General features: G+C 39.5%; 1 protein-coding gene across 9 annotated transcripts in view; it reads right to left on the bottom strand.

Annotated features, from left to right (window-relative positions):
• The window catches only part of igfn1.4 (immunoglobulin like and fibronectin type III domain containing 1, tandem duplicate 4), a 33467-nt gene extending 15772 nt beyond the window's left edge, over nt 1-17695 (bottom strand). For 6 of the 9 annotated variants that reach the window (XM_029774453.1, XM_029774457.1, XM_029774455.1 and 3 more), the window contains exons 1-11: nt 17503-17695; nt 12278-12370; nt 10159-10191; nt 8042-8164; nt 5511-5650; nt 5239-5338; nt 4948-5032; nt 4650-4836; nt 4331-4444; nt 3520-3688; nt 7-279 (exon numbers count right to left, since the gene is read on the bottom strand). In XM_029774453.1, the coding sequence (XP_029630313.1) occupies nt 7-279; nt 3520-3688; nt 4331-4444; nt 4650-4836; nt 4948-5032; nt 5239-5338; nt 5511-5650; nt 8042-8164; nt 10159-10191; nt 12278-12326 (1273 nt within the window). In that variant the 5' untranslated portion in view covers nt 12327-12370; nt 17503-17695. Of the gene's footprint in view, nt 1-6; nt 280-3519; nt 3689-4330; nt 4445-4649; nt 4839-4947; nt 5033-5238; nt 5339-5510; nt 5651-8041; nt 8165-10158; nt 10192-12277; nt 12371-17502 lie in introns of those variants that run through there. The other 3 variants (XM_029774454.1, XM_029774460.1, XM_029774462.1) reach the window with 2 other exon arrangements.
• Nucleotides 17696-18220: the final 525 nt, after the last annotated feature.

Raw genomic sequence — 18220 nt, 5'->3', positions numbered from 1 at the left:
TCTTACCTTCAACAACAAGAAAGGCATTGCAAGATTTGATTCCTGCCACAGCGGCATATATGCCTTTGTCCACCATAGCAACGTCTTTAATGATTAGTCTGTGGATGAGCTTGTCTTCTGAAACCTCAATATCATATTTATCCCCTGCCTCCAATGGTAAGTTCTTGCCAACCCACATGATCTTGCCGAAGGGCTGTGACAGGACACACTCAAACACAGCATCCTCTCTCTCCATGGCCTTACACTCCTGAATCTTGACCAGGAAGTCCACCATGGGAACTGAAAAAGACATGTCATTGATAAGCGAGCAATCTGGTACCCAGTTTATTAATAACTAAACATGCATGGCAGACATTCTTCCTTCCTATGTATTTTTATAGATTTCGATAATATTTTAGATACACTTAAACCCATTCTCATTTAGACAATGTCTGTATACAATTATTCAATTATTGAAAATACGATGCTTGCAAAATAGTCATCCATTGTTATTGCTCTTCACAACTCTCGGAATATTGACCTAAGGTGTGTGGATGGATACACTCTCAGAAAAAAAGGTGCTATCTAGACAGTAGCAACCCGTCATTCAGGGCACCTGTTTTGAGCTACACGTTTTTATCTATTGTGCTTTTTTTGGGGGGGATGCCTGTTTTGCATATATCACATATCAGTTTGCACACAATGTAAAAAAATAAAATTAATTGAGTCATTGAGTTAATAAAGCTGCATACAAACACAGTCTCTGTTTTGCTTTCTTGATTAAGGCAGCTCCAAAATACAGGTGTTTCTGCTTTCTGTGGCGGTGGGGCAGCCAGCGAAAAATACGCATCGTAGGAGTTGGTAATGTTCTCTAGTTGTGCCGTGATTGGCTCGGTGTTCTGTCATTCATGGGGACATTACTCCACCGCCAAATCTAAGGGTAGAGCTCGAAATGTCAAGCCCCTTGGGTGCTGCCATAGAGTTACGTTAGAAGTGCCCATCCAAGAAGGCTCAAGGTTATTGGCCACAGGTAAAATGACCTCAAATCATGTTATATCTACAGTAGCTTTGATTGGACTGAACATCATACTTTCAAAATCTTAGCAGTCATCATCATGAATCAAATCAACAATCTACTGGCAAATCATTTAATTTAATAATATATTTAGGGCTAGGGTCTATTTTCCTGAATTTCCGCCTGACTGACGTGCCCAAAGTAAACTGCTTGTTACTCAGGCCCAGAAGCCAGGATATGCATATAATTGGTAGCATTGGATAGAAAACACTTTGAAGTTCGTAGAAATGTTCAAATAATGTATGAGACTATAACACAATTGATATGGCAGTCAAATATCCAAAGAAAAACCAACCAGAATTTTTTGGGGGAGCTCCCAGGCAATTATAATGGAAAGATATGGGTTTGATGTAATTCCAGCTCCCATATTGCAATTCCTATGGCTTCCACTAGATGTCAACAGTCTTTTTTCATTGTTTCAGGCTTGTTTCTTCAAAAATGAGCAAGAATTTTGAGTTTTTGTACAAGAGTCCCGGTACAATATCAGTCTGTTGGCACGAGTGGATTACTGAAATCAATGGCGCCAACTAAACAGACTTTTTGGGATATAAAGAAGGATTTCATCTAACAAAACAACCATTCATGTTGTAGCTGGGACCCTTGGAATTGCAAACAGAGGAAGATTTTCAAAAGTAAGTGATTTATTTAATCGCTATTTGTGATTTTATGAAGCCTGTGCTGGTTGAAAAATATGTTGATGTGGGGCGCCGTCCTCAAACAATCGCATGCTATGCTTTCACTGTAAAGCCTATTGTTAATCGGAAAATGCAGTTAGATTAACAAGAATTTAAGCTTTTAAACAATATAAGATACTTGTATGTTCATAAATATTTAATATTACGATTATTTATTTGAATTGCACGCTCTCCAATTTCCCCGGATGTTGTTGACAGGTATCCCACTAGCGGGACGCCTAGCCTTAAGGTTAATCCTTGTCATATGAAGATAAATAATGAAGAGAAATTATAGATAAAACGTATCGGTGCTCATCAGCCATTGGACATAAACATTACACAACAATGAGGGGTTTGAAGGAATCAGTGGCTAACTGCAAGCCTTGCAAAGCAATCACTTGCCTGCTATTTGGTGGAGTGGCTGTGTGGTCCCAAGTCTGGGTTTAAGGGTCTCTTTTTCAAGCTTAAAATGATAAACTTTCAACATTGGCCATGTTGTCAATCCAGCATGATTTGTGCCCTGCTCAAAGCAACTGTTAACTCGGAACTGGGAAATTTGAGTTCAAGACAAATATGAGCTCCGACTGGGAAAATACATTTGAAATGGCCATCCAACTCGGAATTGTAAGTTGGGAACTCGGGCCTCTTTCTAGAGCTACGATCTGAAGATCACTGACGTCATCATGATTCCTACTCATTTTTTTTTGAGTTCCCAGTTGTCTTGAAAACATCATAAATCCAGAGAATGCCAGACCTTAATAACAAAATTTGCCCATGAAGGACCACCATGCCACCTTCCTGTTCAAGTGAGCAAAGCACAACAATGTGAGTCCAAAAATGTATTGTATGCTGCTGCATAAATGATATAATATTCTAGGGAGATATGTATACCGTAGCTAAGAAAGTAATACTAAGTGTATGTTGTGTAGTACGATGTTAGTAGCCCATGTGCCTCACCCTAATAATTTGATTTATTTCCCCTCTTAATTTCACCTACTGTTCTGACTTGGTGGTGCACATGTAGCCTATAACCTGTTTTAGAAAAATGTAATCATCGAATATTGTAAGAGCTATCATTGTCTGCTTATATGGCCCCTTTATTTATCATACGGTTCTGACTTGGTGTACAGGAAAAACACTGTAAGAACAGCCTATGTTCTGAATTCTGTCTCTGTACATTTTAGAAGTGCTGAAAAAATTGTTATATTGACTATATCCATCCTAGCTCGCTCATTAATGTCTTAATCGAAATTACGGATTGCCTGTTATCTGCTTGTCATCACCTTTTGTCATAGTTTCTATATCTCAAGTGTCAGTAGGAACCACATTTGTTTAAGCAAAAAGGCAGTAAATGAGGCTGAATGAACTGTTTCACTGCCAGACAAGGCTCCGCTGATGGCCAGGTGTAGTAGTGGTAAGGTGTTGGGACTGCTGTTGGGACTTTATTATGGCCCTAACAGTTTGTGGACACTGTTTGTCACCATTATAGTGCAATTACAGTATTGCTTAGTGTTGTGTTGTGTAATGTATTTGCTGGCACGCATCCCAAATTTTGTTTTTTGGTTTGCCCCAACAAGATTTACATGCTAAAATCGGCACTATATCTAGAACCATATAGGGTCCTTTGGCTGTCGGAATAGGACAACCCTTTGAAGAACCCTTTTTGGTTCCAGGTAGAACCCTTTTGGGTTTGATGTAGAACCCTTCCTATAGAGGTTTCTACAAAAAAGGAGTTCTCCTATGGGGCCAGCCAAAGAACCCTTTTATCTAAGAGTGTATTTCTGAACTTACTCTTAAAATCGGTGGAGAATACATTTACGTCCTCAACATCCACCTGGTAGAGCCCAGCATCATCAGGAAACAGATCCCTTATGCTGAACTGATACTTTCGGCCCACTATCTTTAGGCTGTGTTTGATTGTATCTCCCAACTCCTTGCTGTATGGAATCATCACTCCATCCTGTGGGGAGAATTGGGAAAACACAGTGGAATGAACAACTGTCATCAGCAACAGAACTGTACTGTCTTTGCCAAGTCTTTTACTGTGGATTTTACTGCAACTTTAAGTCAGTTCACATGAACGATAGAAACTCACGTTGCATACTACTGTCACACCCTGACCTTAGAGAGCCTTTTTATTCTCTATGTTGGTTAGGTCAGGGTGTGACTAGGGTGGGTGTTCTAGTTTTTCGTATTTCTATGTTGGCCTGGTATGGTTCCCAATCAGAGGCCGCTGTCTATCGTTTTCTCTAATCGGGGATCATATTTAGGCAGTCTTTTCCCACCTGTTGTTGGTGGGATCTTGTTTTTTGTATTGTTGCCGTTGAGCCCTACAAGGCTGTCGTTCCGTTGGTTTCGCATTCTTGTTTTGTTGCTGGTTATCATTAATAAATATGATTAACCTACCCCACGCTGCATCTTGGTCCGACCATTCTTACAACAACGTGCGTTACAACTACGTCATTGGTAGCAACAGAAAATGAACTATGGTAGCAATTTACATTGATAGATTCACACAAGTTATGTAGATAGATTGACTAAAAATGAAATTAAGATCCTACATCTGTATGTACAACCTTCTTCCACTGTCCATGAGTCTAACCTTGTAGAGGAAGATCCTGCTGCTTTGTTCAATGAGATCCATGTCTATTGAAAAGGTTGCACAGCCATCGGGTCCAACTTCAATAGGTTTCAAGTTAGCTAGGTTTTCAATGAACTGAATAAAAGTAAACATGAAAAAAACAATGAATTATACGGAGAAACGACATTGTATGGATGAAATGTGTATACAAATGAAAAAATGACCACTACTTTAGTATCCAAATTTACTCAGCCCCCTGAACTCTCTATGATCTCAGGAATATAAGCTTGTGATATTGATAGGTTTACTGTGAATAACAATGGCATTATAACAGGCAGACCTGTGCTTGCTCTTCCTCTCTTTCCTTCTTAATCTCATTCAGTGTCTTCAGCATAAAGCGGAAGTCAGTGACTCCAAACTCCAACATGAGGCTCTCATAGTCTTTCTTGTCAGCACTTATCAAGAGTTCCCAAAATTTGGGATCTATTTCTCCATCTTCTTTCTTTTCCATTTTGGGCTGAATTTTACTAGTATGACAACAACAAAAAATGTCGTCAATGCTTATGTTTACAGTTAATAAAAGTTAAAATAAAGCATACACAGTTGTTACTGAAATATAAATAAAACCATGGCAATACCTTTTTCTCTTCAATACAGATTTAAAATCTGCAACAGCTGCCTCTGGTTGCACCTGTGAGTCCGCTTGTGCTTTCTTGAACCCAACTAAAATATAGAAAGATTATATTTTGAGCTAGTCTATTGTAAAGACTTGAACAAGTACATACATTGGCATAATTATGTCCGGACTTTGTTTAATCAATACATTTATTCTTATTTGATTTTTGGTTAGAAATAATGTGAAAAAAGTGCTAACCTCAAATTAACACTACCCCTCTTTCCACAGAAAACATTTTCATCTGGCCTCTTACCTTCAATAACATTGAGGACCACTGTGACCACTGCTCTTCCAAACTCATTAGCTGCAAAGCATTTGTAGGTGTCTGCTTGTTCTGGTTTTACATTGGCCATCTGTTGAAAAAACAAACACAGTTCTTGATATGAAGTCCATTAAAGAGCTCTAGCCTGCATCCAATCATTATTTGAACAAAATGAGTGATTGATTTCATATTTCATAAATGTTTTTACACTGTATTTTCACATTATTGTGCATCCATATAATGTGGTTGCTGTTCTTACTTGCCTCAAATAAGTGATCACGTGTTGCAGGGTCATATTTTGTCACATATTTTGATGTATCTGACACATCTCCATTATTTCTGCCCCATGTCACGGTTGGTTCTGGATCTCCAATAACCAGGGCTTTGAAGAAGGCGAATTTACCTGATGAACAAGAAAGTTAAGTGCAAATAGGAAGCAATTTAGTACAAAGGCAGCGTAGTTTATTCAAGTTAATTCATTTGAATTATTCAAGACGTCTTGAGAGGGGCCACGCACAAATAGAGCTGCAACTGGAAATGTTGGTTATTAACTGTATACATGTAGCCTACATATTTTCACAAAAATACTTGGTGGAAAACAATAATCTTACTTGGACGATACTATAATGACTCGACGTAAGTAGGATACAAACGCAAACACACACATACTCTCTTATACCTGGCAGAGCTCTGTAGCAAGAAACATGTTGACTCCCATCAGAGGGACATAGGCGTCTTCAAAATGACTGCCCAAAAACCATTAACACCTAAAACAGGTAGCCTATAATTTCAAAACAGGCAAAGTGTCAATACAGTACTAAGATTGAATCCTACTACACCGGCTCTGATGCTCGTTAGATGTGGCAGGGGTAGCAAACTATTACGGACTACAAAGGGAAACCCAGCCGCGAGCTGCTCAGTGACACGAGACTACCAGACAAGCTAAATGCCTCTTCGAGGCAAGCAACACTGAAGCATGCATGAGAGCATCAGCTGTTCCGGACAACTGTGTGATCACGCTCTCCATGGACGATTTGAGCAAGATTTTTAAACAGGTCAACATTCACAAAGCCGCGGGGCCAGACGGATTACAAGGACGTATCTTCTTTTTAACCTCTCCCTGACTGAGTCTGTAATACCTACATGTTTCAAGTTTCAAGCAGACCACCATAGTCCCTATGCCCAAGAAAATGAAGGTAACCTGATGAAATTATTACCGCCCGTAGCACTCACATTGATAGCCATGAAGTGCTTTGAAAGGCTGGTCATGGCTCACCAATACCATCATCCCGGAAACCCTAGACCCACTCCAATTTGCATACCGCCCCAACAGATCCACAGATGACGCAATCTCATTCCCACTCCACACTGCCTTTTCCAACCTTGACAAAAGGAACACCTCTGTGAGAATACCGTTCATTGACTACAGCTCAGCGTTCAACACCATAGTGCCCACAAAGCTCTTCACTAACTTGATCCTTTCTGACGGGCCGCACCCAGGTGGTAAGGGTAGGCAACAACACATCTGAAAGGCTGATCGTCAACACCGGGGCCCCTCATGGGTGCGTGCTTAGTCCTCTCCTGTACTCCCTGTTCACCTACCACTGCACGGCCAAACATGACTCCAACACCATCATTAAGATTACTGACGACACAACAGATCACCGACAATGACGAGACAGTCTATAAGGAGGAGGTCAGAGACCTGGCAGTGTGGTGCAAGGACGACAACCTCTCCCTCAATGTGAGCAACACAAAGGAGTTGATCGTGGGCTACAGGAAAAGGCCGGGCCGAACAAGCACTCATTAACATCAACGAGGCTGAAGTGGAGCGGTTCGAGAGTTTCAAGTTCCCTGGTGTCGACATCACCAACAAACTATTAAGGGCCAAACACAGCAAGACAGTCGTGAAGAGGGCACGACAACACCTTTTCCCCCTCAGGAGACTGAAAATATTTGGCATGGATCAAAAAGTTCTACAGCTACACCTTCGAGAGCATCCTGACTGGTTGCATCACCACCTTGTATGGCACTACTCGTCATCCGACCGTAAGGCTCTACAGAGGGTAGTGCGTATGGCCCAGTACATCATAAACAGCATGGCAAGTGGTACGGGAGCACCCAGTCTAGGGCCAATAGGCTCTTTAACAGCTTCTACCCCCAAACCATGACTGCTGAACAATTAATCAAATGGCCACACAGACTATTTACATTGCTGCTACTCCCTGTTTATTATTTATGCATAGTCACTTTACCCCTACCTACATGTAAAAATTACCTCGACTAACCTGTACCCCCACACATTGACTCGATACTGGTACCCCCTGTATATAACCTCATTATTGTTATTTTATTGTGTACATTTTTAAATGTTTTATTTTGTTAAAATTTTCTTAACCTCATTTATTGAACTGCATTGTTGGTTAAGGGCTTGTAACTAAGCATTTCACTATAAGGTCTACACCTGCTGTATTTGGCGCATGTGACAAAAACTATTTTACAATTTGAAAGTGATAACACAACGGCCAATAATTCCCTCATTACACATTATAATTTGAATCTACATAAATGTTAATAACAAAAAAAAAATTGAAACTAAAATAATGAGAGGTGCGCAACCTTTGCCTAAAAAGCTGTGAACGGGCACGCTCTCTACCATTTATCGTCGTGGTGTTAGAGTAGGGTTTGATTCAATATTATTTCTGCACTGCAGGTGGTGATAGAGAAAGATGGCTGATGTGGAGTTTGAACCACATGGTGGTGGAAATAAGGATGAACGGACTTTCATGCTTACCCTCCTGAATGGTCAACGCGATAGGCTTGCGGGTGAAGTCAGGGTGGCTTTTCCCATCTGGTATTTTCTCCACATACTGTGTGATCATAACTCCAGGGACTTTTGATCTCTTCTTGATCCCAACTGGTAACAGGAAATTATTGATTTATTAGCAACTTAACAGTAATCAACATTTATATTAATTTGTTTATTTATGCAATCTCTATTTAACCAGGTGAGTTAATTGAGAAGTAATTCTCCTTTGACATGACCATCATCATCATTACAATGATATGCTCATTTCACATGATCGATCATTAATCCCACTGCCTTTACATCCGTTGTGTGGTTTTATTAATGTATAGCCAAATAGTATTCAACCGAAACAACCATGCTTTATAAAACAATATGAACATTCTAACATACAGTACCAGTCAAAACGTTTGGACAAACCTACTTAGTCAAGGGTTTTTCTTCGTTTTTCTTCATTTTTACTACTTTATACATTGTAGAATAATATTGAAGACATCAAAACTATGAAATAACACATCATGTAGTAACCATTTTTTTTTTACAAATCTAAATATATTTTATATTTCAGATTCTTCAAAGTAGCCATCCTTTGCCTTGATGACAGCTTTGCACACTCTTGGCATTCTCTCAACCAGCTTCATGAGGTAGTCACCTGGAATGCATTTCAATTAACAGGTGTGCCTTGTTAAAAGTTAATTTGGGGAATTTCTTTCCTTCTTAGTGTGTTTGAGCCAATAGGTTTTGTTGTGACAAGGTATGGGGGGAATACAGAAGATAGCCCTAGTTGGAAAAAGACCAAGTCCATATTATGGCAGAACAGCTCAAATAAGCAAAGATAAACATTAGAGTTAACTGCACCTCAGAGTGCAGCCCATATAACTGCTTCACAGACTTCAAGTAACAGACACATCTCATCATCAGCTGTTCAGAGGAGACTATATGAATCAGGCCTTCATGGTTGAATTGCTGCAAAGAAACCACCACTAAAGGACACCAATAATAAGAAGAGACTTGCTTGGTCCAAGAAAAACCAGAATGGACATTAGACCGGTGGAAATCTGTCCTTTGGTCTGATGAGTCCTAATTTGAGATTTTTAGATCCAACCGCTGTGTCTTTGTGAGACGCAGAGTGGGTGAACGGATGATCTCCGCATGTGTGGTTCCCACCATGAAGCACGGAGGAGGAAGTGTGATGGTGTGGGGATGCTTTGCTGGTGACACTGTCTGTGATTTATTTTGAATTCAAGGTACACTTAACCAGCACGGCTACCACAGCATTCTGCAGCAATACGCCATCCCATCTGGTTTGCGCTTAGTGGGACTATCATTTGTTTTTCAACAGGACAATGACCCAACACACCTACAGGCTGTGTAAGGGCTATTTGAACAAGAAGGGGAGTGATTGAGTGCTGCATCAGATGACTTGGCCTCCACAATTACCTAACCTCAATGCTATTGAGATGGTTTGGAATGAGTTGGACCGCAGAGTGAAGGGAAAGCAGCCAACAAGTGCTCAGCATATGTGGGAACTCCTTCAAGACTGCTGGTTGAGAGAATGCAAAGCTGTCATCAAGGCAAAGGGTGGCTACTTTGAAGAATCTCAAATATATTTAGATTTGTTTAACACTTTTTTGCTTACTACATGATTCCCTTTGTGTTATTTCAAAGTTTTGATGTCTTCAATATTAATTTACAAAGTAGAAAATAGAAAAATAAAGAAAAACCCTTGAATGAGTAGGTGAGTCCAAACTTTTGACTGGTACTATACATATTAAAATATTCCACGTTATCATTAATTGAATCATGTTTCGATGATCTTAGAACACATTCACATACATAAACCCATACGTCATCAAACCGAACATATAAGATACCTATTAGAATGTTTAATGTTATAATGTATTGAATAATTTTGGGATAATTTCTTCTCCACGAGCATCCATGCTTGTACATACAATTGTGACAACAGATATGCGATAAAGCATATCCACATACGTAAAACCGTACGCCATCGAACAGAACAAACCCATTGCATATTAGGTGAATTCTTCATGCCTCAGAAGTGACCGTGAGGGGAACAAGCCTTGAGAGTTCCCCTTGCCTACCTCCTTCTTTTTCGAAGACGTCTGAGACAGGACCTGCTCATGTAAAGTTGGGAAAGCACATACAGGACACATGTGAGCAGGGTACTGTTAAAAATGCCAAATGGACTGGACTGAGGCTTAAGACTTGAGTATTAGAAAAGACATTGATATTGTGACACACTTTGCAATATACACACAAAAAAAAACAGGAAATGTAAAACAAACGTCCAAAGACTGCAATCAACTCCATTACATGTTTCAGTAATCCGTTTGAGATTGAACACAGATGACTTCCCAACATATGCTGATCGTCATGGGCATCTTGTGATGTTTGTTGTGTTGATGTTGGTTTTGTCTTTTACCCATAACTGTAACTGATTTGAAGATGTATCTCCCATGTATTGGACCATGTTCCATACATGTTTTCTACTACTGAGAATGTACCATTGACCAGGCAGTGTTATGTCCTCTATGAGAGAATGTACCATTGACCAGGCAGTGTTATGTCCTCTATGAGAGAATGTACCATTGGCCAGGCGGTGTTATGTCCTCTATGAGAGAATGTATCATTGGCCAGGCGGTGTTATGTCCTCTACATTATCTCCCTTGAGTGAAGGGTTTCATAGTCTTTCTCCATAATGTCTGTTATAGTGTGTCAGGTAATTGTTGCTTGTTGTTCTTGCATTGATGCAATCTGCAACGCAACTGTCCTATCTGCAATCTTTCATTTCATTCTCTTTAAAACTGGCTTGTGGTTTTATTGATCTCGGTCCAATTACTCAACCACGACCATGCTTAACACAGTATGTATATCCTAACATATTAGATGTTAGAATATTCCTTGTTAACATTTTTTGAATCATATTTAACTGTTAATTTCTTCTCCTCGAGGATCCATGCTTACACATTGTGTAAGTGACAGCGTAGATCAGATCAGATATGCAGTAGAACAGATCCCCGTACGTAAAACTGTACATTGTTGTACATAACAAACCCATTGCATTTTCATCCTCCATGTCTCGACAGTGAGAGGGAACAGACGCGTTATTTCCCCCCGCCTACCTTCGTCAAACTCGTCTGAGACTGGACATGCTATTGTGAAGCACATAGATACAAAGAGCACATAGATCCAGATATCAGTAGGGTGTTGTTAAAATAGCAAATGGACTGGACTGACACTCAGTATTAGGAAATTAAGACATTCGAACTGCATTGTATCTTTACAATACACATAACAACAAAAGAGGCAAAAAAAGGAAATACAACACTAAAAAGACTGCATCCAAATGGAATACAGTTAATGACAATGAACAATAGAGGATGCTTCATGAAGGTCCGTTAAAGAGCACATTAACATAGGCTACATAATAAATGCACGTTCTAGGCATTGGATGCCATATTTCTTGCTTGATGTTGATATTGATTTGTGCCCGTCACTGTAATTCATTTGGAGATTCCTCTCTACAGTTCAGGCCCCGTTCTATACATTCAGGACGGTGTTATGTTTTCTCTGATGTCAGATTTGAGTGAAGGGTTTCTAGTTTTCCCGAAAGGGCTTCTGCTCCATATTTCCGGTATTACGGTGTCAGATAATCGTGTTGTTCCCTTTCATTGACGTGTTCCCTTGATTATGTCCTCCCACAGTTGACAACCAATTGTAGTCTTGTACTATAATATAATTCACTGTTGTCGCTTAGAGGCTTAATGGCCGACAGGAGCTACGTGATGTGATTTAGGCTTTTCGGTCTGATGTGTTTCTTCAATGGATGAAAGTTACTGCGCTGCATGGTGCAGTGATCTGTGTTCAGTAATCTTGTTGTCATTTCGTTATCTTCAATATCCCTTTGATGCTGTCATTCTGTTGTGGGTCGTCTACTTCATTCCCTTTTGAATCAGATTAACTTTCTACTGCAGACAGGGAACTGAAAGAATTGACTGGTAGTAGCACACAAATGTAGTAAGATGATGAGGATGATGGTGGTTATATGATGATGTTATTATTAAGCTAATGTCTACAAGTAAAGCAACAGACACTATATACTCTTGATTGAAGATGTTTGTTGACGGTGTTTTCTGGCGTCCATTAATCTGGTATGACCTTCACCTGCAGAGAAAGTGGGGAATAACACTATCTACATACCTTGGCCAGTGGCCGTCTGGTCCGTGAGCTTTGATTTCTTTTTCCACATCTTGGAAGTTTGGTTGCTGGGTAGACTCAGCAGAATGTCTTCAGCTTTAATAGATAGAGAAACAGGTTATTCTATTTTTGGATTGAGCATTGAAAGTAATATGGTGTCACAAGACCTAAGGGAGTTAATGAGTACAGTACATATGATCCCTGTCTCTTGATTTCCATGTTATTTCTGTCCCATGATCCTGTGGGAGACCATTAGGAATGGTATTTTGTTTTATTCTTTCTACATTTCTCTTTTATTTTGACTCATCAGATTGAGCAATGATTTACATGTTGTGACTTGCCATTGACATTGATTTAACATCTAAGGTTTTTTAAGCTGCACGTGTGGTGAGAACATGAAACGTGACCATCTGGGACTGCTTTTCAGGCTGCGGTAAATCTTTACTGCTTGCTAAAAGTCTTCCTTTTTCTGCCGATCAACCAAGGCATTGCTTCCCAACCCTGGTCTTCCAGTACCCTCAACAGTACACAGTTTCATTGTAGCCCGGGACAACCACACGTCCTTCAACTCATTGAGGGCTTGTCCAGGGTTACAATAGAAATGTGTACTGTTGGGGGTACTAGAGGACTAGCGTTGGGAAACACTGAACCAAGGTATTAATTGAGTGTAGTGACTCAAAATTGAAGGGTAATGTATAATGCTTGTGTACCCAGTGGAGGACTTTTAAAGACGTACTGTAGGAGAACTATAGAGAATTCATGGTGCGAATAGTTTTCCAAATGGACCATCTACAATGTGTAATGCTTGTGTACCCAGTGTAATATCTCTAAAGACATACTGTACTGTTACAGTATAGGATTGTCCATTTTAGAAATGGTCTGATTTCCTCATATTGAGAATTATTTTCCTACAGTGAGTATATACAAAATGTCATTGGTTATATGTGCAGTAGATGTCACTAAGAGCACCCTCCTGGATGCTTTTATTACCCAGATGGTTTGCTACTCCAAGACAGCTGAATGTATTGCTATACCAAAATAGATAGACTGGAGGCTGCATTTAATGGCTCTGATGTCTAATGGATATAAAGGGGTTCACATCAAGTGCTTTTACAGAAAACTTAAATTAATAGCCCTGGCATTTATTTGCTTCAATCGGAAATCACAACCGGCGCTTATTAGAAACAGGATCTATTTGAGCCATGCGTCTATTTCCTTAATGCACACAGCTTTTGCACAATTAAATGTTGAAAAGACTACCACACTGTTTATTGTGGCCAATATTAACAGTATAAAATGTATAATAAAAAATACATCTCAGATCAGACTTGCAAAGACTAAGCTGCCTACCATACACCCCGGGTTTCACAGTTCAGCACCATGGAGAGTGTGTGCCAATAAACAATTCATTTAGACCCTGTGTTAATTTGAACCAGACATTTACTTGCTGAAATGTGTGTGAATCCCCGGCTATTAAACGGGACAGGAGGCTATTTGAGGCTGCGTTTAATTGAAGTTAAACAGTATTTATGCAAAACAGGACTCTCAAACCCTGCTCTAAGAAAGCCACCCTCTTATAGGTTTTCACCCCCCCCCCCCCCCCCCCCCGCCCCCCCCCCCCCCCCCCCCCCCGCCCCAATCGAGCTGGTGTTGCATTAATATAGTGTTGTATTTAATATAGGCTATCTCAATAAACAATAATAAAAGTGTGACATTTTTCAAATGTTAAAAAAGGGGCACTGGAGAGAAGGCTGGGAGCGTCTGCTCCTGGTGGTACCAAACCAGGTGGCTTTCTGTAGGAAACTCTACCTAACAGTTTCTCCCTCACATCTTAAGTGTTCCCCAATGGTAGAATCTTATTCCTCCTTTGGCTGGCAGCCTCTAGATTGAGGGGCAATATGTTTGCTCAAGGAATGTGATGTTGACGTGGTTTGAGGTGTCCCTGCACTTGTTGAGGTCTCAATTAAATCTTTGGTTGGAAAAAAGGAAGCGCACAGGCCATGCTGGAACTGTCATAAATAGAAGGCTTTGAAATATTTAAATATAGCAAGTGTGTTGGTTTGTAACCAGTAGGCTACTGTAGTTAGGATAGGTTATAAACAACCATGGAAAAGGATACCACTCAAAGTTGAAATATTAGAGGTTTCAGGATTGGTGGACAAGAAACAACATTTGAATCACGCAAGCCTAATTGTTAGTTTGTTTTACAGTCAACTTGTGGTTTATTTTCATGTTTATTTGAATATTGAAAATGGTTTGGGATTTCAAACTATTAGTGATACTTTTATTGCATAACAATGTAGGTAATGTTAAACTTGGCCGAATGGTGGGTCTGTCACATGGAGTCAGGAAAACTGAGTTCAAAACTGACTCTATAAAGATACGGTAAGATTTTGATTTAATATCTGAGGAAATTCAACACGGCTTGTTATACATATGTATGATATTCTAGGGTTCCCTAGTCGAGGCCTTTTGAAGAAGAGCATGTTACAGTACATCGTCATATGATACATCACATGCCACGTAAAACTATGATCATCCTATCACAAATGTCATGATATGCCATAAATCACATTTGACCTGTGTGATGAGTAAGCCCAACTAAAACCTGCTCAAAATACAATATTCAGTCATTTCTCTCTGAAAGTTCTTAATTAAAATATAAACAATTTTAGATTCCAAGGCCATCATTAAAAGTAAAGCAATATTACTGTCCGTTATGTAGTTTTAGGATTTGGTTTACCCCATATTTCACTCCCGTCATTCTGACACTACTAAAATAACCACACATGGGTCCCAACACCACTTAACAGAGTTGACAAAAATAGTAATCCCATTACCAGTTGGTTGGTGTCTTCTAAATAAAGTGTTAATCTTGGGAACATAGTGTGAATTAGCAGTTTTTCAAAGCTGCCCCTCTCTTGGCGCTCAGGCAGTTGAAAATGAGCCACTTGGCCAGTGACTGACAGGACACTTAATGCCAGCCTCCACACCACAGCAGGGGTCGGTTTTTATGGGACCATGTGGCTCACAGTGCACCTTAATGTTAACGCAGCCACCTGCTTATGTGACCAGGGCTGGAATACTGTTCTTAATGCCCGGAGTGCAGTGTTTAATGACCTAGCCATTATTGAAATAACTTAAGGTGGGTCATGGTCAGGTTCAAAAAGCCTGGAAAGGGCAAAACTTCAGGGGTTCTGATCAAAATTGGGCTTAGGTGGTGGGATTGGCAGGGAGGAGTGGTAATGGGCATGGTCGGTCCGTCAGCGCGGCTGACTTTTAGGGCACATTTTAGAGGGCTCCATCATGGCGGTGTAGAGAAAATGTAGCATTTTTAAACCAATTTACTGCAAATCATCAGCTACATTTCTCCATGTAGCTGAGATACATTTTTGCCGTTTTAAAGCAATTTTCCTCCAATTCTTCATATTTTGCCATGGAGCTGAGAGAAAATGTGGCACTTTTAAAATTAATTTCCTGAGTATTTGCCATGAGTAATTCTGTGTTATTTAGCTCAAACATAACAACAAAACCAATAGTTCTAAATTCATTGTTTATGGAATTTTCATTTCTCCCTGGCTGTATAGCTTTTATTTGACTTATAGCTAGTTGTCAAAGATTCCCCAAAAATATTTAGGTTCATTATCTTTTCTATATACTTTATACCTGGTTTTAAGTCATTTAAGTTTACACTGAAATCATTTTTCCATCCTGAAAATGTATTTTAAAAACATAATAATAAAAAAATATATATAAAAATATAAAATCAAAAAAGTATTATATATATATATATATATATATATATATACTGTTAGCAGAACTCGGCTAGGAAAAGCGAAAAAAGAAAGAAAAAAGAAAGATAAATCAAGAAATCTGTAATTGTAACATTTTTGCTGAGGAGGTCTTAGTCGTGAAATTTTATATCTAACAAGCTGACCACACTGCCCGTGTCGCGTGTGCAAGCATTGCAAAAAATACATGTATACATACTTTATTCAATCATTGCACCCACACTGCTCGTGTGCGTCAACGAGCGTTTGCGTAGCCATGCGCTAAAATAGAACTTTGGTTCTATTTGTAATGCTTGACGATCTGCAAGTCCAGCCTCTCCAATCTCTTCCCTGGTTTTTAGGAGCATATACCCACATGGGTGATTAATTGAGGTCCAGACTCCAGGGCAGTTGGTAGTGGTAATGCACCTTAAAGTTGGTTGCCAACCGCCATATGAAGTCCAACAAAGAAGAAGAAGACTGAAGGAGGAGAGATTACTGGAAACAAACTCGTTTTACCCTGTTATCTGTGGATTCGTTGTCAGAGTAGAGGACCTTGTGCATTTCAAATAAAATAACAATCCATTTTGTATATCCCAGGACAACAGCAAGCACCAGTGTTGCATTTTTCCAACACCAGTCTATGACGACTTATGTTATAAATGATGTATAATAAGCCTTGAGGGCAGCATACTGTAGACATTCAGCATGATTGGGTCTGGGGGTTGAGGGATGTAAAGTTAATCATGTTTTACCAATTGACAATCAAATGTTTGCCAATAGCAGCCAGTAATACTGCTCACTCAAATAGCTTAATGGATCAATTTATCCTGTATTGGATTGTAATTACCTTGTACGCTCTCGTATTAATATTCATAAGCATTAGAATATCCACAAATTATATAATGCGGTCAACTATGTAAACTATACTGTATGATCATACTCTTAAAATAAATTGAGAGTGACTCCTCTCCTTGTGACTGCAAAATCTCATGACATGACAATTAAACCCTGCAGAGCAATTCCTTACTATGAATTAATTATTAACTTTAATGTCATTAAATGAACATGTTTTTTTCTCTTCGTGAGCATTCATACAACTTAGGAAGCTATGAAATATATATTTAAAAAAATCTTATACTGTCTGAGATTTTTATATTCAACAGCAATTACACAAAAACATATATACATTAACGTAATACTTGCACGTTTTATTCTACAGGGCTCTTTAAGTAATGTAAAATAGAATGCAATATGAATGAGCAGACTTTCAGAGTAGGACAACTTCTTTGATATGCCATAATACATTACAGGTCCTATTGAAGGGCAGAAAATGACTTAAGTCCCTTTTCAGCCACAGCACAGGGAGCTGTTGTGATAAAGACTATAGCCAAGTCGCCACAGTTAACACCTCCGTTTAAGCCTTGCTGCTAAGGATGAGATGGACGATGGACTTACCTCTCAGCAGGCTCAGTTGTGATCCTCTCCAGCCGTGCTTCTTCCCAGTCTGATATTCGAGTGCAGCCTCACAGGTCTACAAGCTAATAAATCCTTTTAGGAATGCCAGTGATTCTGCAACAAGCCTCCTCGTTCTCAGAGTGCCTGCCAAGCAAGGGATTGCCTATTTGTTTTTGGCTGAAATGGCAACCCCTGCGAGGGGAGGGGATATTCATCCCAGCTTAATTACTTATGACAGCTAACTCGTGGTCCTCTGTAGCTCAGTTGGTAGAGCTCTTGCAACACCAGGATAGTGGGTTTGAATTCCGGGACCACCTTTATGTAAGATGTATGACTGGAAGTCGCTTTGGATAAAAGCATTTGCAAAATGGCATTTATTATTATTATTATTATGATTATTATTATTATAATACATGTACTGTTTGCAGATGCTTGTTATTTAATGTTCCCTTAAATTGTAGTTCCTTCAAGAAATGATGCATCAGACTGAAACTAGTGAGTGTATTTTCTCGTCTGTTAGCTGATCTGTCTTGTTTGACGTTATGGATGGTGCCAATACAAACATGGGAGTATTGATAAAAAGATTGGTAAGGAAACAGTTGGGGCTACTTTTGTCTGCAAAGAAATCATGCTTATGCTTCTTAAAATTAATCATTTTGTATCATGTCTTGGAGTGAAAGGAATGGTCTCTGTGACAGACCAAACACAGCGTTGACTT

This window comes from Salmo trutta, chromosome 14, assembly GCF_901001165.1.
Source record: "Salmo trutta chromosome 14, fSalTru1.1, whole genome shotgun sequence".
In the NCBI taxonomy this organism is placed as follows: domain Eukaryota; kingdom Metazoa; phylum Chordata; class Actinopteri; order Salmoniformes; family Salmonidae; genus Salmo; species Salmo trutta.
The sequence above is the reverse complement of the archived record's forward strand: the minus strand, read 5'-3'. Positions and strand labels throughout refer to the sequence as shown.